The following is a 20,695-nucleotide window of genomic DNA, read 5'->3' as shown; positions in this document are numbered from 1 at the left end:
GGCCAACAATAGGAAGTGTGTAATGGCAGGCTATGTGATAACAAGGTTTGGTGTGTGAGGTAGGGGGCTGAGTATTCTCCCCAGTAACTCAGGGCCCAAACATGCTTCGCAAGTGAAGCAGCACTTTACCTGCGCTTCCCACAATCTAGTCTACTGCATTTGCTGTTCTCAATGTGGTCTCTTCTACATTGGGAAAATGAAGCCTAGACTGGGTGACCACTTCACAGAACATCTACATTCTGCTCGCAAAAACACCCTGAGCTGCCTGTTGCCTGCCACTTTAACACATCACCCTGTTCTCTAGCCAATATCTCTGTCTCTGGCTTGCTGTGGTGTTCCAAAGAAGTTCAACGCAAGCTGGAAGAACAGCACTTCATTTTCCCCTTGGGGACCGTGCAGTGCCCCCCACCAACTCAATATCGAGTTCAATAATTTGAGGGCCTGAACTGTCCCGTGTCCTAGCCCCCTACCCCACACACCAGCTTTTGTTATCAGTGATAATGGGAACTGCAGATGCTGGAGAATCCAAGATAACAAAGTGTGGAGCTGGATGAACACAGCAGGCCAAGCAGCATCTCAGGAGCACAAAAGCTGATGTTTCGGGCCTAGACCCTTCATCAGAGGGGGGGATGGGGAGAGGGTTCTGGAATAAATAGGGAGAGTGGGGGACGCGGTCCAAAGATGGAGAGAAAACAAGATAGGTGGAGAGGAGAGAATAGGTGAGGAGGTAGGGAGGGGATAGGTCAGTCCGGGGAAGATGGACAGGTCAAGGAGGTGGAATGAGGTTAGTAGGTAGGAAATGGAGGTGCAGCTTGGGTTGGGAGAAAGGAATGGGTGAGAGGAAGAACAGGTTAGGGAGGCAGAGACAGGCTGGGCTGGTTTTGGGATGCAATGGGGGGAGGGGACGAGTAGGGCTGGTTTTGGGATGCAGTGGGGGGAGGGGAAGAACTGGGCTGGTTTTGGGATGCGGTGGGGGAAGGGGAGATTTTGAAGCTGGTGAAGTCCACATTGATACCATTGGGCTGCAGGGTTCCCAAGCAGAATATGAGTTGCTGTTCCTGCAACCTTCGGGTGGCATCATTGTGGCACTGCAGGAGGCCCATGTCGTCTGAGGAATGGGAGGGGGAGTTAAAATGTTTCGCGACTGGGAGGTGCAGTTATTTGTTGCGAACCGAGCGGAGGTGTTCTGCAAAGCAGTCCCCAAGCCTCCACTTGGTTTCCCCAGTGTAGAGGAAGCCACACCGGGTGCAATGGATACAATATACCACATTGGCAGATGTGTAGGTGAACATCTGCTTGATATGGAAGGTCATCTTGGGGCCTGGGATAGGGGTGAGGGAGGAGGTGTGGGGGCAAGTGTAGCACTTCCTGCGGTTGTAGGGGAAGGTGCCGGGTGTGATGGGGTTGGAGGGGAGTGTGGAACAAACATGGGAGTCACGGAGAGAGTGGTCTCTCCGGAAAGCAGACAGGGGTGGGGATGGAAAAATGTCTTGGGTGGTGGGGTCGGATTATAGATGGCGGAAGTGTGGGAGGATGATACGTTGTATCCGCAGGTTGATGGGGTGGTATGTGAGAACGAGGAGGATCCTCTTAGGGCGGTTGTGGCGGGGGCGTGGTGTGAGGGATGTGTTGCGGGAAATACGGGAGACGCGGTCAAGGGCAATCTCGACCACTGCGGGGGGAAAGTTGCGGTCCTTGAAGAACTTGGACATCTGGGATGTGCGGGAGTGGAATGCCTTGTTTTCTTGTTTTCTCTCCATCTTCGGTCCGCCTCTCCCTCTCTCCCTATTTATTCCAGTTCCCTCTCCCCATCCCCCTCTCTAAGGAAGGGTCTAGGCCCAAAACGTCAGCTTTTGTGCTCCTGAGATGCTGCTTGGCCTGCTGTGTTCATCCAGCTCCACACTTTTGTTATCTTGAGCTCTTGTTATCACACAGTTTGCCATTATTGATAGCCACTAAGTCTTCATTAACAGCAGTTCACCCTTCCAGCCTGATCGTTATACACTCCTTTGTCTGTCCAACCGTTTTTCTCTGTCTTTGGCCTCTATGCCCACGTCTCATTTACCCTTCCCCCACCCGATCTGCTTATAAAACAACATCTAACCGATTACCATCAGTTCTGAGGAAGTATCTCTGGCCCTGAAATGTCAACTCTGATTTCTCTTCACAGATGCTGCCTGACCTGCTGAACTTTTGCAGCATCTTCTGTTTTTGTCGCCAATTAAATAGGTGCTTTGCTTTGGTGATGTTGACATTCTTGAGTGGCATTGGAGCTCGTCCAGGCAAGTGGGGAGTGTTCCATTATAGTGATGCGGCACGGTGGCTCAGTGGTTAGCACTGCAGCCTCACAGCGCCAGGGACCCGGGTTCGATTCCTGCCTTGGGCAACTGTCTGTGTGGAGTTTGCACATTCTCCCTGTGTCTGCGTGGCTTTCCTCCGGGTGCCCCGGTTTCCTCCTACAGTCCAAAGATGTGCAGGCTAGGTGGATTGGTCATGCTAAATAGCCTGTAGTGTTCAGGGGCGTATGGGTTATAGGGGGATGGGTCTGGGTGGGATGTTTCAAGGGGCGGTGTGGACTTGTTGGGCCAAAGGGCCTGTTTCCACACTGTAGGGAATCTAATCTAATCTAATTTAAAGTAATGATGTGGTCCCCATCTGCAGGTCACAATACAGTAACATGCACTGCCTACACACATTCCCCACTCACATGCTGGCAGCACTCACACACATGTGTCAAGCTAACAGCCTTTAGAAGCAGAGCATGCAAAGCCCCTTAGACAGTTTGCATTCTTGCAATGGAAGAAATTCATTCTCAAAAACATCAACTGCCGTAACATGCTGTGAAGATTAAACCTCTCAATCCAGAAAAGCATTTTCTAAACAAAAACCTAAATTGCTGGTAAAATTGCTGTGCTATGAGGCTGCAGTGCTAACCACTGAGCCACCGTGCCACATCACTATAATGGAACACTCCCCACAGATCTGGCAGCATCTGTGCAGAGAAATCAGAATTAACGTTTCAGATTCAGTGACCCTTCCTGAGAACCACTACCTTCTCCAAGTAGTCAGGAATGCCCACATCTCTCCACAGATGCTGTTAGACCTGTTGAGTTTATCCAGCAATTTCTGAAAATATTTCTGACTTCAGCAGTTCTTTCAGTTTTTTATTATTAAGTATATTTTCTAAAGTCTGAATCTAGCATTTTCACTGTGTCTTAGAACAAAGAAAATTATAGGACAGGAACAGGCCCTTCGGCCCTCCAAGCCTGCGCCGATCCAAATCCTCTATCTAAACCTGTCGCCTATTTTGCAAGAATCTGTATCCCTCTGTTCCCTGCCCATCCATGTTTCTGTCTAGATACATCTTAAGTGCCCGCCTCTACTACCCCCGCTGGCAACAAGTTCCAGGCACCCAGCACCCTCTGTGTAAAGAACCTTCTGCGCATATCTCCCTTAAACCTTTCCCCTCTCACCTTGAAATTGTGACCCCTAGTGGTTGAGTCCCCAACTCTGGGAAAAAGCTTCTTGCTATCCACCCTGTCTGTACCTCTCATGACTTTGTAGACCTCAAACAGGTCGCCCCCTCAAACTCCGTCTTTCTAATGAAAATAATCCTAATCTACTCAACCTCACTTCGTAGCTAGCGCCCTCCATACCAGGCAACATCCTGGTGAATCTCCTCTCCAGAGCATCCACATCCTTTTGGTAATGTGGTGACCAGAATTGTATGCAGTATTCCAAATGTGGTCGAACGAGAGTCCTATACAACTGCAACATGACCTGCCGACTCTTGTATTCGATACCCCGTCCGATGAATGAAAGCATGCCATATGCCTTCTTGACCACTCTATCGACCTGCATAGCGACCTTCAGGGTGCAATGGACCTGAACACCCAGATCTCTCTGTGCATCAATTTTCCCCAGGACTTTTCCATTTACTGTATAGTTCGCTCTCGAATTAGATCTTCCAAAATGCATCACCTCGCATTTGCCTGGATTGAACTCCATCTGCCATTTCTCTGCCCAACTCTCCAGTCTATCTATATTCTGCTGTAATCTCCGACAGTCCCCTTCACTATCTGCTACTCCAACAATCTTAGTGTCATCTGCAAACTTGCTTATCAGACCATCTATACCGTCCTCCAGATCATTTATGTATATCACAAACAACAGTGATCCCAGCACAGATCCCAGTGGAACACCACTGGTCACAGTTCTCCATTTTGAGAAATTCCCTTCCACTACACCTCACTGTCTCCTGTTGCCCAGCCAGTTTCCTATCCGTCTAGCTCGGGATCCAGGTTCGATTGCACCCTCAGGCGACTGCCAGTGTAGAGTTTGCACATTCTCCCCGTGTGTGCATGGGTTTCCTCTGGGTGCTCCAGTTTCCTCCCACAGTCCAAAGATGTGCAGGCTAGGTGGACTGGCCGTGCTAAATTGCCTGTAGTGATCAGGAGTTATAGGGAGATGGTTCTGGGTGTGATGCTTCAAGGGTCGGTGTGGACTTGTTGGGCTGGAGGGCCTGTTTCCACACTGTAGGGATTTTTTGACTATCCTAACTGATGACTACTTCACTGTATCTTCACTGTCACTGGGTCAAATGCCTGTAATTCCTTTTGTAAAATTCCTATTGACAGGTATCGCTTTTAAGGCTGAGTTGAGGAGAAATTATTTCTCTTTAAAGATGTTGGAATGTTCTTCCCCTGAAAACATCTGAAGTTGGGCCATTGTATTAATTCAAGGCAGTGTTAACAAGGGTCTTGGTGGCCATGGGAGCCAAGGGCTACTGGGGACAGACATGAAAGTGGAGTTGTGACCCCAACCAAAACAAACGGTGATCTTATTGGCAGGATTTTACATTGATACTCAACCTGTTGAATAGCAGAACAAACTTAAAGGGCTGAACAGCCTTCCAAAGGGGAAACAAGTGGTAAGATATCATACTTGAAAGTGAATCTATTGGTCGTATGGAACCTCCATTTTGAAATGTACAAAATGGGCCTGACCAGTATCCCTTTTACAACAAAAATAAAAGTTGCTGGAGAAAGTCAGCAGGGTCTGGCAGCATCTGTGGAGAGAGAAATAAAGGTCACGTTTCAGGTCCAGTGACTCTTCATCAGCAATTTCTGTTCTTGTTTCAGATTTCCAGCATCTGCAGTTCTTTGTCTTGTGTTCTCTTTCACCACGTTTACAGGATTTGCCTCCTGGGGCTACTCACTCTCGAGACCTGTCTTCCCAACAACACTACCCTACGTGGGGTGCAACATTCTGAGGAGTTGGCTTACCACCACCTTGTCTGGGCTATTAGGGCTGGCCAATGCATTTTTTAAAATTCATTCACAGGATGAGGGTGTCGCTGGCCAGGCAGCATTTATTGCCCATCCCTAATTGCCCAGAGAGCAGTTAAGAGTCAACCACAGTGCTGGCCTAGCTAACAATACTGATTAGCCTATTAATGAATTTAGAAATGGCAAAATAAAATCCCATCAGGAATTTCCCCCTGTTCACATAAACCTCATTCATAAATGCCTAAGCGTTCGTCATGGGCATCATATTTTGTGAAACGCCTTAGCGTCACCCTGGAATGAGTGTGTAATGCTCATTATCAGTTATTATTCTGGTTAGCGAGGTCTGTTCACATGCTGAAGAATGGGGGCATGTCTATTCTATTTTGCTCTTATTCTTTGGAATTACTACCTGTGCACAAGTCACCAGTAGTGTATACACAGCCTGGGACTCTGGGTATCTGCATATGCAACTCATCTGCTTCTTTAATAAGGCGTTAATTGTAGATGACACTAACGATTATTAGTGCCCAAAATGTTCACCTCATTTCATTTGATTACCTGGAGAATTCCAAAGGTGGATGCTTTGTGTATACTTGGTCCAGTTTTACCTTGAAGCCACGAGTTTAATTTTCTGCTTTTTTGTATTCTCAGCTCCAAACCGTCCACCAGGTAAAATCTCCTGGAGGTCAGTGGGCTCCTGGGTCAAGATCAAATGGGATCACGTCAAGGCCTTTGAAAATGAATCTGCTGTGGATGGATACAAGGTAGGGGCTTGGGAAATTCGATGTCAGCTTATACAGTTCTTGATCTTTTTAATTCTCTGCCAAAGGGACACAATCTCCAGCCATGGGTAGGACATTACCCCCGAATCCAACTCATCCCAAACAGAACATTCAAACCCTGTGCTGTTGGTGCCAGTTTGATCCACACTGCTCATTCAACTGACTGTACCAATTGAACCCACCACGCCCTCAACCCCCGCCACCGAGAGTCTAAGTCGCTGTGGCAATGTACAGTTTTACGAACACGTTGTAGCCTGTGGATAGTGATGGGAGAGACACCAGGTTCCTTCTCTCACACGGCTAACCAGAAATCTCTCCCAGCTCTAACTGCCTGCTTTGGTGTAGGGTCGAAAGGTTTTACACATTGATACCCAACCTGTTTAACTACATGCTAAACATATCTTGCTCGGCTGTCAAGCCCTGGATTGAGATTTGAACTGGGTGTTTCCTGGTTCAAAGGCAGAGACACTATCCACCGTGCCACAAGTTCAGCCCAGTCATGGAAAAGATTCTGCCTTATCATTCCAGGAAAATTTCTTCCAGTGATTCCAGTGGAAAAGAAAGTTTCCTTACCACTGTTTAAAGAAGAAATGTTTTTCACTGTCCAGGTCAATATATATTCTTCAAAAACACACACAGAGACACAGACACAGACACACACACACACACACACACACACACACACACACACACACACACACACACACACACACACACACACACACACACACACATACATACATACATACATACATACATACACATACATAACATGTGCACACACACAAAATCAACTTGAGAAATCATTCATCACATGTAAAACACTGGAGCAATTCTGTGGGATGTGCTACAGACAGTGCGATGAATGCAAGCCTTTCTGTGTAATCTAACAGCTATCCTAATAAAAAACTGTTTGTTATTTTAGGTGCTGTACAAGGCTGAAGATCAATCAGAAATCAAAATGATAGAAACCAGTAAGAACTCAGTGCAAATCCCATTTACCAACGACATGAGCTACCTGGTGATGATCCGCGCATCTGGAGAAGGAGGAGATGGTGCAGCTGCAAAGATACGAATATCGAAGAGTTCAGGTCAGCATGACTCCGTACTCTCTCCAAACTTTGACAGAGACTTGAACTGAAAGATGAGGAGGTGGTGGCAGAGCCAGTGGGAACAGTTCGATGTGGAATCCAGCCCATTCAGAGGCAATGAAGCTCTCACCTCACAGCTATCACTTGTGTTCATAAAACAAAAAAAGTTCCTTTCTTTTTAATTGACACTTGGGATGCGAGAATCACTGGCAGCATTTATTGCCCTTTTCTAATTGCCCTTGAGCAGGTAGTGGTGAGCCACCTATAACTTGGTGACATTTTAGGCCATTTCAGAATCAGCCACACTGGTGCTGGGCCAGACTGTGTAACCATGACAGATTCCCTGAATGACATAAATGAGCCAGATTGTTCTTTGATGGTAATTCAGTTTTGTATGGTCTCCATTACCGAGATTCGCTGATTGAATTTAAAACCCTCTGACTGTCAAGATGGGTTTTGAGCCCATGTCTCCACTGCATACATCTAGGCATCTGATTTACAAATCCAGGAACATCACCATTGCCCCACTATCTCTTCTGAATACACTTAATGTGGTTGTTGCTTTCTGATACTAAATCTTCTTTTCTTCTCTCAGATATGAGTGAATCTGTGGAATTCTTTACTACAGAGGGCTGTCAAAGCTAGGTCATTAAGTAAGCGGACTAAAGATTATGGGGAAAAGACAGGAAAGTGGGGTTGGATATTATCAGATCAGCCATGATCTCATTGAATAGCAGAGTAGACTCAATGAGCTGAATGGCCTACTTCTGCTCCTACATTTAATCTCAGTAATTGACCTGAGAAAGCCCAAAGAGATGAGGCTGATCTGGTTCTGGTCCAGTGCTGAGATTTGTAATTTGAATTGCACTGTTGTAGTAAAGTAGAGGAATCATTCCTCAGTGATTAACTCTTATTCTGTTTCACTATTATTAACAAAGCAATATCGGTCCAGACCTTTTGCCTAATAGTTTATATCACAACCAGGAGAACTGGCATCTCATAGTCTCTTGGGTTAATGTAGCATTGTACTCGAGTCGCACTTACAAAGAGCTGGCAGACGTTATGGGCCAAATGGCTTGCGTTTGCACTGTAACCATCATTCAACTGTAAGGGAAAGGCTTTCTAGTGATGGTGGGTGAGGGTAGGGGCTAGAGGGAACTAAGCCACACAGTATAAACAGGGATAATGGGAACTGCAGATGCTGGAGAATCTGAGATAACAAAGCGTGGAGCAGGATGAACACAGCAGGCCAAGCAGCATCTCAGGAGCACAAAAGCTGACGTTTCGGGCCTAGACCCTTCATCAGAAAAGGGTCTAGGCCTGAAACGTCAAGGTTTGTGCTCCTAAGATGCTGCTTGGCCTGCTGTGTTCATCCAGCTCCACACTTTGTTATCTCAGTATAAACAGGGAGCAGTTTGTCAGTGGGGTAAGGACAAGGTCGGCGTGCAGTGAATAAGTAACAAGGGTTTGTGTTTACCAGCTTAACTTCCTTCAAACTCCTTTGCACTGTCAATTGTAAGGAAAGTTTCCCAGCCATGGCAGATATACCCTTATACTCACATACAGGCTGACCCAATGTCACAGTTGGAACCCTTGCTGTGACCATTTCAGGCAGGATAAGATCAATAGAGGGCTTCTCTGCTTTCTCATGGGTCAAGCTTTGTCACAATTGGAAGTCCTCTTCATCGTCAAGAAATTAAGAGCAAAGTTGTCATAGCCCATCATTTTTCCATCAGTGAGACAGCTGGTGGTGGTTTCACCTGTGGGTACAGAAGACGGTTCTTCGTGATACCATAGAATCCCTGCAGTGTGGAAACAGGTCCTTTGGCCCAACAAGTCCACACTGACCCTCACAGCATCCCACCCAGATCCATTTCCTATAACCAACTTAATCTACACACCCCTGAACACTACAGGCAACTTAGCACGGCCAATCCACCTAATCTGTACATCTTTGGACTGTGGGAGGAAACCGGAGCACCTGGAGGAAACCCACGCAGACGCAGGGAGAATGTGCAAACTCCACACAGTTGCCCGAGGCTGGAATTGAACCCAGGTCCCTGGCGCTGAGAGAGAGCAGTGCTAGCCACTGTGCTGCCGTCAGCAGGTGCAGAAATTGAAGTCATGCTGTTGACATTGAAAACCAACCAGTAGTTGTCTGGTCAGCTGAGATAACCTGTACTCCCCCAGTTATTGTGAAGGCACAGACTCGCAGCACAGGATTACCTCTGTGGACTAAAAACAGTAATGCATTTACAAAACAGTGAGTGTTTTGGACAAGGTAGTTAGGAAGAAACCATTTATCCCATTGGCTCAAGAACCAGGGAACAACAATTTGAGGTGATTGACAAAGATAAAGCAATGACAACATGAGGAAAAACTTCTTAACACAGTGAGGAATTGGATTCTGGAATGGACTGACTGACGTCGGGGTGGAAGCAGACTTACTGTTGAGTTTCGAAAAGGAATTAGAAGACCATCAGAAGAGAACATGCGGGGTTATGAGAAAAAAAGTAGGGGAGCAGAATCAACTGAGTTGCTGTCACAGAGCTAGCACAGACTTGATGGACCAAATGGCACCTGCCTATGCTATGACCACTCTGTGATTCCACGAATCAAGTTGAAGGAGAAGGGGGGGCTTAGGTGTTTGAGGTGCCTCAAATTTTGAAAGACTTGGTAAACTAATGACAAGAGTATTTCTGGGGTAATCAGGTCCAGTTGTTTGTTCTTTAAGTAAATTTTCAGCCTGATTACAGGCGCCTGTCAGTCTCCATCACTCCTTCCCCCATGGGTTTTGCTGATGTGTTTATCTCTCTGTCTGCCTCACTGATGGACTCTCCTGGGAGCACAATACTCTTTGAGGGAACGTGTAACAGGCCCCAGACATGTTGGATCAACATTTCCACACAGCATTTTACCCACATGTAGCGTCTGCTGGGGGCCACTTTGCTTGCTTGTGAGCATGGGGGAGCTCATTGCAACCTTGAATCACTTGCTAGGTTTAAATGACTGACGTTAGATGTTTGTGAGAAGTAAACTACTTTGCAAACTAAGCTGTAGCTCACCTGCGCCAGCAGCTGCTGTGAGCCCCAGTCGTAACCCTTTAACTGGGCAGAAACGAGAAGTTCCGAGAGGGAGTGAATGTTAAAATGGCGGGAGCATTTAACCCGTTTCATCCCACTTGCCTTCCCACCAGGTCCTGAAGTTAAACAGGTGGAGGGCATCCATAGGTAGGTAGCAAAGGCCTTTGTTAGATGCAAGGTCCTGATGACGTCAAAGAGAGATCAGGGCCAGAAATTCTGTTTAGGTCAAGACCTGAATGGGGCAAGGAGGAAGCGGTATTGGGAGAAAGAGGGAAGAGAGTGGGATTTGCAGGGAATTGGAGAAAGAGAGGTGGGTGACAAGGAGCAATGGCCTCCCCATCAGGATAGATTCGCCAAGCAGAAAGATTGTATTCCAGGAGGGCTGTATCCCATGTAAAAGCAAAATACTGTGGGTTCTGAAATTCTAACCTAACGAGAATGCTGGAAAAACTCAGCAGATCTGTAGAGAGAGGATCAGGGCTAATGCTTTCAGTCCAGTTTACTCCTTCTTCAGAAAGTCTCTTCACTTTATCTCAATCCTAGTCTTCCTTACAGACCAGCAGCTGAGAGTAACCTTTCCTTTACCTCCTACAAAGCAGCTACAGAGACTTCAATAACCTGGGATTTGCCCTCGCTTGATCATCATCTCCCATCCCATCCCCATTCCAGTTTGTTCCCTGACTGCAGTCTCCATTCTGTGACATCCCACTCCCTCACACTGGCCAAGAGATTATATCTGGCCAGGCTCAGGTAATTCTTGGTCAAATGTTTCAAGTGACCAGTACATTGTTGTCTCCATCACTTCACGATCACAGTTTATTTCTGTGTCAAAGAGATGTAGGCAAAGTCACCATAGTCATACCAAACCATAGAACTGCTGTTTCATTACAGAGAAGTGACTAGTGGTGATTTAACCCGATGTTCACCACACCTCAGGCAAGGGGAGAAATTAAGAAGGAGAGTCTTTCATGGTAACCTAAGCCAGTGCAGGAATTGAACCACACTTTGGGAATCACTCTGCATTGCAAACCAGCCTTCCAGCCAACTGAGCTAGAGATAATGTTGTTGGAGCCAAACAGGCTACAGGTTTAACTATCCCCTATAAGTCCAGGCGTAAGTCTGTTAATTGTCTTTTGCAGGCTGGGAGTTGATATAAAACCCAACAAATGGCATGGGTTATCAATTTTCACCTCAAGCCCCTGTGCGCTATTGTGACAATGTTCATTACTCGTTTAAAACAAAGAGGTCAACAACTGTCAGAATGGAGCACACAGGATCTTAACAACAGGCCTGGTAACATAGATTGGGAATGGTCCAAATGAAGGGTTGCATTGCTTGTGTCCGGAATGTGTGATAACCCAGGTTGATTTCCTCAGTACAGATTCATAGAGATCTGTAGCACATGAAGATGCCTTCAGCCCATTGAGTCCATGCTGGTCAAAAACAATCACCTAACTATTCCAGTCCTGTTTTCCAGCAGCTGATTTGACCATTGCTGTGAAGCTGCACCTGAAATGAAACACTTAATGTTAACTCTGAGCGAATAGGTTTTGAGTCAAGGGCAATCAATACATCAGGAATGGAACATGAGTGCCTCCTAAAGTCCACATAGCCCTCTCAGACACGTGCTCTCACAATGTGCGCCTGTATACCAGCTGTACCATAAGACTTTGCCAACAATTATCCAACTCACAACTTAATTTTACTAATCTCTCACTCCCAATGGGAAACCAAAGGAACGTGAGCCAAAAATGAAACTGCACTTCCAAAGCACCAAGTCCCCGGCTCATATGCACTTGGCACATACTCCTCTACACAAAGCCTGAAATTATCCATCTGTCCCCCAGACCCCAATTCTTTTAGATGCATAGAAGTTCATTAGGATAGCCCCAGAAGTTGCTATACAGCCCCAGTGGGGGTGAGTAAGTCAATGCCATTGATTCAACCAGTGCTGTTGGACTGGGACCAATCTGAACTACTCCGATGTTAACTCTGAGTGAACAGATTACGATTCAACAGCAAGCAAGACCCGTGCAATCCATTTTTCACCCAGCATGCAATGTGGCAAAGTCCTGCCGGAGCAAGTCTTTTGAATAATAATGTCATTCTTGATCTGCAGGCACCAGCATGATGGTGGAAAATTCAGGGGTAGAAGTCCTCCACAACTTCCTCTTCACTGCCATACTAACACTTACTACCATTGGCTGCCTGGAGCTCTGACTGCGACCACTCACCTGCATCGTTGCTGCACGCCATTTCCCAACGAAGGATGAGCCATCCAACACCAAACTGTTTATAGTATTAAAATGTGACATTTGTCTGACAATTTTAGGTAGAAAATTTCATACATTTGGTGACTGGGGAAAAGTCTTACTAAAGAAATGTGGAAAAAAAAACTTTTTTGTAAAACAAAAATGTGTGGAACGCATCAATGAAATGTTTTCATAATCAATTTGATTTGAAGGTAGTAACCTGGAAGTTAAATTGGACCACAATAGATTGGAGATTGAGCTGTATAGAACAATCTTTCTTTATACTATGCACAGCACTGTACATTTGTATATACAGTACAATGCACAATCCAAGCAAAAGTTCTTAGTTACAGAGTTTCCGAGGCCCAGGGAGATTCCATGAGATACTAGCTACTTCGCAGAATGTATCGCATCCATGAAGTTTCAAATCTCAATTCTTTTTTGGCCATTAGATCTCCAAGGTTTCTGGGCCTCCCCTCCCATTTACTTAGCCAGTGAATCTACTTGAATGATTATTTTTTCCCACACCCCACCCCATCCAAAATGTTAAATTTACAAGGAAAGATTTAAAAAATGAGGGTTGTATCACTTGGAACATAAAAGATTCAGGGGTGATATGATCAAGGTTGTCATATTATTAAGGGGAACCAGTAGGGTAGATAGGGAGAAACTGTCTGTGTCAGTAGGGAACCTAGGCCTAGGGCTGGTGGGTTTAGCCTGTAAATTAGAAGCAGATTTTCAGGAATGTAATCAGAAAATGCTTCCACACGCCTTGTGGTAAAGACTTGGAGCTATCACAAACAGCAGATAGAGCAACTGTTACTTTTACAACTAAGATTGACTAAGTTTTTACAAAGTTGTTAAAGAGTAAAGGGCAAAAGTGGGTAAAAGAACTCAGGTCACATATCTGCCATCATCTTACTATAGGCCCAAGGGGCTGAATGGCCTCCGCAGGTTCCTGTGTCCTATGATATGAACCCCAACACAGTTTTCCATTTGAACCAATAGAGCTGGCATCCTTTGTTGACATAGTGATTCAGCATCAATGGTTTTGATGAACTGTGTTCATTGACATTTGAGCAAATGTTGGTATTTCTATGGGGTAGTCAACAGTTCCCTGTTGAGGCCAGAGATGAAGGGTCTCTGTGGATCCCAATTGGATGTGGACAAACCCAATATTTGCTAGGCAGGGAAGTGTTAAGGGTTATGGTAACACAACTGTGGAAAGAGTTGAAGTACAAATTCGAAAGGATCCAACCGAGTGATGGAGGGACTGAATGGCCTTATCCAGACCTGAGTCCCTTTCTTCCTGTGTGCTGGAGTGGTACAGCCAGCCCTGGTTCTCAAGCTTTAGGAACGCAATGGAACAATCGCGTAATTGGCAATGTCAATACATCTGACACCTTCAACTCTCCCAGACAGGATCAGAGTCATTCATTCATCAGATTTATTGACTGCAGATACTCTCTTGTCTTTGGACAAGTTGCAATGGAAGAAATAGTCTGATTTTAACATTGGTGTGGAGAAAGTGAGGATGTGGTAGTTTTTAACTGAATGTAGGCGGCCTAAATGGGTGACAAAATCAGCCAGTTTGAGTTTTTGGCTCTTGTGGTAAAATGTTAATGTCCCTACCTCTGAACCAGGAGGCCTTAGTTCAAGTCCCACCTGCTCCAGAGGTGTGTCATAACATCTCTGAACAGGCTAATTAGAAAATGTCACTCAGTTCAGGTTTGCCTACACTCAACTACAAACTAAAGGAGCCACACTTTTAGACTTGTATCATGAAGAGACCATTTTTTACGTTTCAGATTACATGACACAATTATCTTGATAGCATCTAGTGTCCTTTAAAACACCTCAACAGCACCTTTCTTCAAAACTGAAGGCAGCTTAGCAACGAGTCAGGTGTTGACCTTCGAGATGTGATGTTTGGTACGCAGCCAATCAAATGATGCTACCAGTACTACAATGAAACAGCGACTGGACTGTGGCCAGCATTGTAGTTTATAGATTGCTGGTGCCTGTCTGTTTCCACATGCAGAAGTGGTTGTCAGTTGCCACTGGGGAAGAGAGGGCAAGAATTATAAAGAGCAAGATTAGATTATTATTGGGGTTAGGGTCAAATAGGTTCAGATGAGATATGATGATGTAGGAAGGAGAAGAGTGGGGACAAGGGACGGGAGTGCAGTGTATTGTTGAGTCGGGAAGAGACTGGTGATTGATCTGAGTGGGTGGAGGAATATCATAGTTAAGGTAGGTTTAGCCTGTAGCAGGAAGAGGGGAATGAGAGTAGCACATAGAGTAGAATTGTAGCATCTAGGTGGGTTTGATTATAGATCTGTACAGGATGAGGTCTTAATTCAAAACTTTTCCTGGTGGAAAGGTGATTATATGTTTAATTTATTTAATTTAATTGTATGTTACATTTGTTTTGGAGGCTCAAGAGCGAAGTGTTTGGGATTATAGTTCAATATTTGAAGGACTTGTGAGTATCAGAATGTAGTGCTTTTCTTCGTATATCTCAGTAACTGGACCCTTAGTGCAATATAACCAGAGTTTCCAAGCACCAGGAGTTTGGTGGATGGTGGGAGTGAGCATTAACAATTACTGAATAGACAGTTTTACACAGCTAATTATAATGGAGGAAAGACTGATGCTGTTGAGTGTGTGACATTCACAATGACACAGTGTCCCTCTTGTGAAATAAACAAGAACTCTCCTTCACCATTTTAATTGACGAGGCTTTAAATGAGCAGCCTTTGGAGGCGGTTGAAATATTCAGGTCATTAAAGTGAAAGGCATTTCCAGATCACTGGGACTTCCTAGAGAGCCACATCCGCAGTTCTTTTGGGTTTTATTTACATGTTGCTCCAATCTGTCTACACAAAGTGGATGAAGTCGTAGCAACACTTGGAGAGTTGCAACAGTTACTCTTTTTTCCAATTTCACTTAATGAGAGCAACAGGGAAGCTAATGAACAGAACTTTTGGGAACTATTCTCCAAGCCTCAAACTCCAAGCTAAGCTTCTGTAAAGTGAAGCTGCACACTGGGAGCAGGGTCTCCTACTCATTGATCCTTCTTGTTTCTTCGTAACCATCCGGAAACTGGACTGCTTCCTGCTCACTAGCTAACATTTCCTTCAGGGAATGACCCTTACTTACCCAGTCTGGCCTCCATGTGTCTCCAGGCCCCAATGTGGTTGACACATTGTGGCCTTTTGAAATGGCCCCAGCAAGTCACTCTATTCAAGGGCAGTTAAGGGATGGGCAACAAAGGCTGATGTTGTCAGTGATGCACACATCCCATGACAAAACTTGTTTTTAAAAATCTCTCAATAATAAAGCATGAGCAAGAGAGAGAGAGACTGGCAAGTTTTCAATACTAAAGCAATCTGATTATAACAGGTTATGATTAAAGGAAAGGGGTTGACCTTTGTGTTTGGGAGAGAGAGAACAGTAGGCACTGAGCTACAGACTGAGAAAGGAATCTGAAAATATTGAGGCTGTTTTCATTGTTGGATCAGACATGTTAAGCGACACTCAAAAAGCCTCTTTGAGTCAGAAATTACATGCTATTATTGGACCAGAAATTTAATTCCAGATTCTATGCTGAGTTAGCAGTTCTCAACTATAGGGTCAGGAGAGGGTGCGACATCAAAATCTTAGGATAGAGATGGAAGAATCAGAATTCACCTTGTGGATCAACAGGCATTAATTGTTAGCAAATGAAGGAGCACAGGACTGAACATAACTCTAACATGCTATGCATTTATGCATTACCACAAGAGGTCTGAACCAACTGAGGTACTCTGCAGTGGGGGAGGGTCTTGAACACAGGGGATAAACTTGGACAAAGAGTTTAATCGCTCCTCGTGTTCCATAAGCAACCCCTGTCCACCCACGTGCACCTATGATCAGGGCTAAACTTAAAAAATGTGATTGTGCTTTTGTTAGTCGTACTACCAGTGAAACTAATGTGTTGGTGTTCAGGGCTAATTCTGTCCTTATAACTGCACTTCCCAATCACATTAACCAAAAGAGCTAAATGTAAATATTCTGCCAAACGCAGAATGTAGAATTTACTTCTATTCCAAGGGTAGAAACTATGACTGTATTGTGTGAACACCTAACACAGGGAGGGAAGAATTTGATTTGAAATGGTTGTAGTCGTCTGTAACCCTTCTCAAAAAGTAAACTGAAGAGCTCTGAAAATCTTGTATCATCGTCACTTTTGAGTAATGTCACTAGGTGACAGTCCACCCCATTAAAAAGGAGTCATTGAAGTCCTTCTTGTTAATTGAACTTTAGTATAAAATCCAACAAATAAAGAATGTAAGAATGTGCACATCAGAGTGTTAGGTGGCGAGTTGACTGTGCCTATTCACTTCATGAAAACTACACTTCAGGGTTGCCATATCCTACTCCAAAACACTAACACAGATTCCATCCTCTCAGCATGCACTCCTACTCAACAGATCTCTCACTCTCAACTTCTCTCCCAAAAAAAGAATTTAGCATTTAAGTTCTATGTTGGAATTGTTACAGGAACAACGTCAGTGCCTTGGAAGAGTTTAGAGTAAATGTTTCTGGCTCATCATCAGAGTGTTGAGACATCAAATTACTCTATTAACAGTGTTGCTGTGAGAGGAGTGAGGACAGAGTTGTAAGAGAAGCCATTCTTCAGAGAATAGATAATTTGAGGTGCAATCTGCCTCAGTCAGTCATAGAATCCTATGGTGGAGCAAACTTGATGGGCTGAATGGCCTAGTCTGTTCCTAAGTCTTATGTTGTTTTGAAGGGAAGTGAAGTTCACGCAGATAAATGAAGTTGGGTTCCAGGTCAGCAAATATCTAATTGAAAGGACTCAAGAATGATCTTTTTGTAACTTTTGTCCCTATTCTGCAACTGAGGGAAACTGGCGACTAGATCAGATCTTGGGCTGGAGGCTGACTTGGTGGGAGTATCCCATGTGATAAAAGCCAACCACAGACTCTTGGGCTACCACCATTCACACTCATAAAGAAGATATGCAGTTAATTACCGTTCTAACACCTTTGGGAATTAGGAACTGGAACTGATGGAAATGTGTAAATAAGTTCACTAATTACAATGAATAAGATTTACTTTCTCTAATTAATGCCTCATATTAAATGGAAAAACAGTTGTACCCACATCTGTGATGCTCACAGGGAGTTCAACACTTCCACAAGAAAACTGAATGTTTCTGTTGCAGTTCGAATGAATCATCTTCATGTGCTCAGAATATCAGACACATTAATGTACTATATTGTATTTGATTTATAAATAAAAGCCTGGCCTCCACAACCTCTTCCTAATAAAGTATTACAAAGACTTCCAAATGGATTTGAGTGGAATTTATTCTGAAATCATCTCCAAAATTGAGGACTCTACCATCCAACATGCCTGAACTTTTTTCACCTTTGCCCCCAGCTTAATTCCAATACTGACCACACCCTATATTTTGTCTGCCAATGTAGAATTGACATATCTATTAGACAGGTCTCCAGCTCCTTCAGTCTCCTGCAGCTCAATTCATCACTATCCAACTGATCTGTCCTGGCCCCATATTCACTGATATTACTCCAAGAATGTTCTTGCCACCAAACTCCTTCAAAATTACTGCCCAGTGCAAACTTTTTGCTCTCTCCAGTTAAAGTCATTGTCATCCCATCAGGCTATAGGGATGGTTTCCTATGAAAGACAGATTAGCAGTGGTTTAACCTGAGGATCACTATGCCTCAAGCAAGGGGAAGAGGTTGAGAAGAGTCATTCGTGGTAATGTAGAGCAGTGTGGGAATTGAGATCAGAGATAATGGGAACTGCAGATGCTGGAGAATCCAAGATAACAAAGTGTGAAGCTGGTTAAACAACGTCAGGTGGGCCAAGCAGCATCCCAGGAGCACAAAAGCTGACGTTTCAGGCCTAGAAGGGTCTAGGCCCGAAACGTCAGCTTTTGAGCTCCTGAGATGCTGCTTGGCCTGCTGTGTTCATCCAGCTTCACACTTTGTTAACAGTGTGGGAATTGAACCCACATTGCTTGGTATCACTCTACATCACAAACTGGTTGCCCTGCCAACTGAGGCCCATGAGGTTGTCTTCTCATCAGAGAAAAATGACTGGTGGTGGTTTAACCTGAAGGTCACCACACGTCGGAAGAGGAGAGATATTGAGAAAGAGCATTTATCATGGTAAGTCAGCCAGTGACAGAATGGGACATTCGTTTCTAACCTCACTGAGGTCCTGGAATACATCTTTGATGTTCAGATCCCATGCATTATTTTCCCAAATCTCCCTGTTGGAAGCCTTCTGGTTAGGATTCCATTTTGCTAATAATTAGTATCTAGACCATTTTTATTAGTTTATGAAGCCATTTATTGCAGCTGTGAGCTGTGAACGGCATGTTACTTACCCTTACCAGAGCTCCTCAATGCCTCTGCACCTTTCCATAAATTTAGCCAACTATACGACCCCATTGCCTCTTTCTTCTCCCAGAACCTTCCCCAGGGGGAGTGTTGGGGGACAGGCAAATCCATCCCCAAGTCCCCAAAATGCCCTAGACAATCCATTCACAATTAGGCAGCCAATCAGAGAGAAGCTGACCACATAATTAGACTGTGAGGAAATAGTGAGGAGCTGCTCCTCCAATCACAGGCTGGTTCTCACCCCTGCTTACTGCTGATAGGTTCTCTACCGTGTCAAATCTCACAAATAAATCTTTGATGTGGAGGTGCCTGTGTTGGACTGGAATGGGCAAAGTCAGAAATCACACAACACAAGGTTATAGTCCAACAGGTTTATTTGAAATCACAAGTTTTTGGAGTTCTGCTCTTTCACCTGACGAAGGAGTAGCACTCCAAAAGCTGGTGATTTCAAATAAACCTGTTGGACTATAACCTGGTGTCATGTGAGTTCTTACATTTAAATCTACAATTGAGATTTTGGATTATATCTGCCTGGCTAATATTTCAGCTTTGCCCATCTGCAGTGAGTAAAATATTTGCTAGAACCTCAGTAGTTTCAACATCTTGTGTGTAGAAGTGTGTATACCATCTATTCTGAAAAAAAACTCATGAATTTCTACCTGTTGTCCTCTACCAGTAGAAATCCCATGGTGTCTAGGAGATTAATGCTTTCCTTTTGTGACTAGACAGCAAGTTTAATGAATCTTTAATTGTTAATTATTGAGGCTATTGATGAATTCTGCCTTGTGTGAGTCCAAAGGCCCCATTTGTCACAAATAAAATGTATTGTAAACACGTCACCATTTCACTTAATAAATGAGTTGGTGAGAAAGGAAAAGTAGTCCTTGAGAAAATCTCAAGAGAAGCCCTTGAAAAGAAGGATCATTTCAAATGCATTGTAGACACAGGTTCATATTGGCTGGGGGAATTTAAGGTCAATTAATAAAGCTGGTCACAACAATAATATGGTGCCATCACTGATTGTCAAATAAGCCCATTTGGTTCACTTAAGGGAAAAAAATCTCTAAGGGAAGGAAATCTTTTGACTTTACCTGATCTGGCCTACATGTGATTCCAGATCGACTCTTAAATGTGCTTGGCAATAGCCTGGCAGACTAATCAGGTTCAAGGGCAGTTAGGGATGACCAACAAATAGTGGCCTTGCAATAATGCCCAGATCTCTTGAAGGAATAACACAAAATCACAACCCCTATAAGTGCAGAAACAGACCATTTGACCCAGCAAGTTCACACCAACCTTCCACATAAATCCAGTTCCCACTCTATCCCCATACCCCCACATTTACCATGGCTAAATCCAACTAGTCTGCACATCCCTGGACAATTTAGCAGAGCCAATCCACCCATGCAGCACATCTTTAGACTCTGGGAGGAAACCAGAGCACAGATGCAGGGAGAATGTGCAAACTCCACACGGGCAGTCACTTGAGGATAGAATCAAACACAGGTCACCAGCGCTATGTAGCAGCAATACTAACAACTGTGCCAAATGGTGGGTCACCTTTTCAGGGTTCAGTTTGTGACAGGCAATAAATACTGTCCTAAACAGCAGCATCCACATCCCACAGATAAATTTAAGAAAAAACAATTTACAATTATACAGCTTTAGGAAACTGTCAGTGATGGGAGAGATAAGCTCAGTGGCAATGTAGATGCTGAGAAGGTGCAGTTTCAGTGACATGGGAACTGAGTTCATG

General features: G+C 44.5%; 1 protein-coding gene across 2 annotated transcripts in view; it reads left to right on the top strand.

The window, feature by feature from the left end:
- The window catches only part of cntn2 (contactin 2), a 213,938-nt gene extending 196,082 nt beyond the window's left edge, over window positions 1-17,856 (top strand). For both annotated transcript variants that reach the window (XM_048553134.2, XM_048553132.2), the window contains exons 21-23: window positions 5,940-6,052; window positions 6,996-7,161; window positions 12,364-17,856. In XM_048553134.2, the coding sequence (XP_048409091.1) occupies window positions 5,940-6,052; window positions 6,996-7,161; window positions 12,364-12,464 (380 nt within the window). In that variant the 3' untranslated portion in view covers window positions 12,465-17,856. The remainder of the gene's footprint in view (window positions 1-5,939; window positions 6,053-6,995; window positions 7,162-12,363) is intronic.
- The last annotated feature ends 2,839 nt before the right edge of the window (window positions 17,857-20,695 follow it).

Source organism: Stegostoma tigrinum, chromosome 21, assembly GCF_030684315.1.
Source record: "Stegostoma tigrinum isolate sSteTig4 chromosome 21, sSteTig4.hap1, whole genome shotgun sequence".
Classification (NCBI taxonomy): domain Eukaryota; kingdom Metazoa; phylum Chordata; class Chondrichthyes; order Orectolobiformes; family Stegostomatidae; genus Stegostoma; species Stegostoma tigrinum.
Note: the sequence above shows the minus strand (reverse complement) of the source record. Positions and strands in the feature narration are given on the sequence as shown.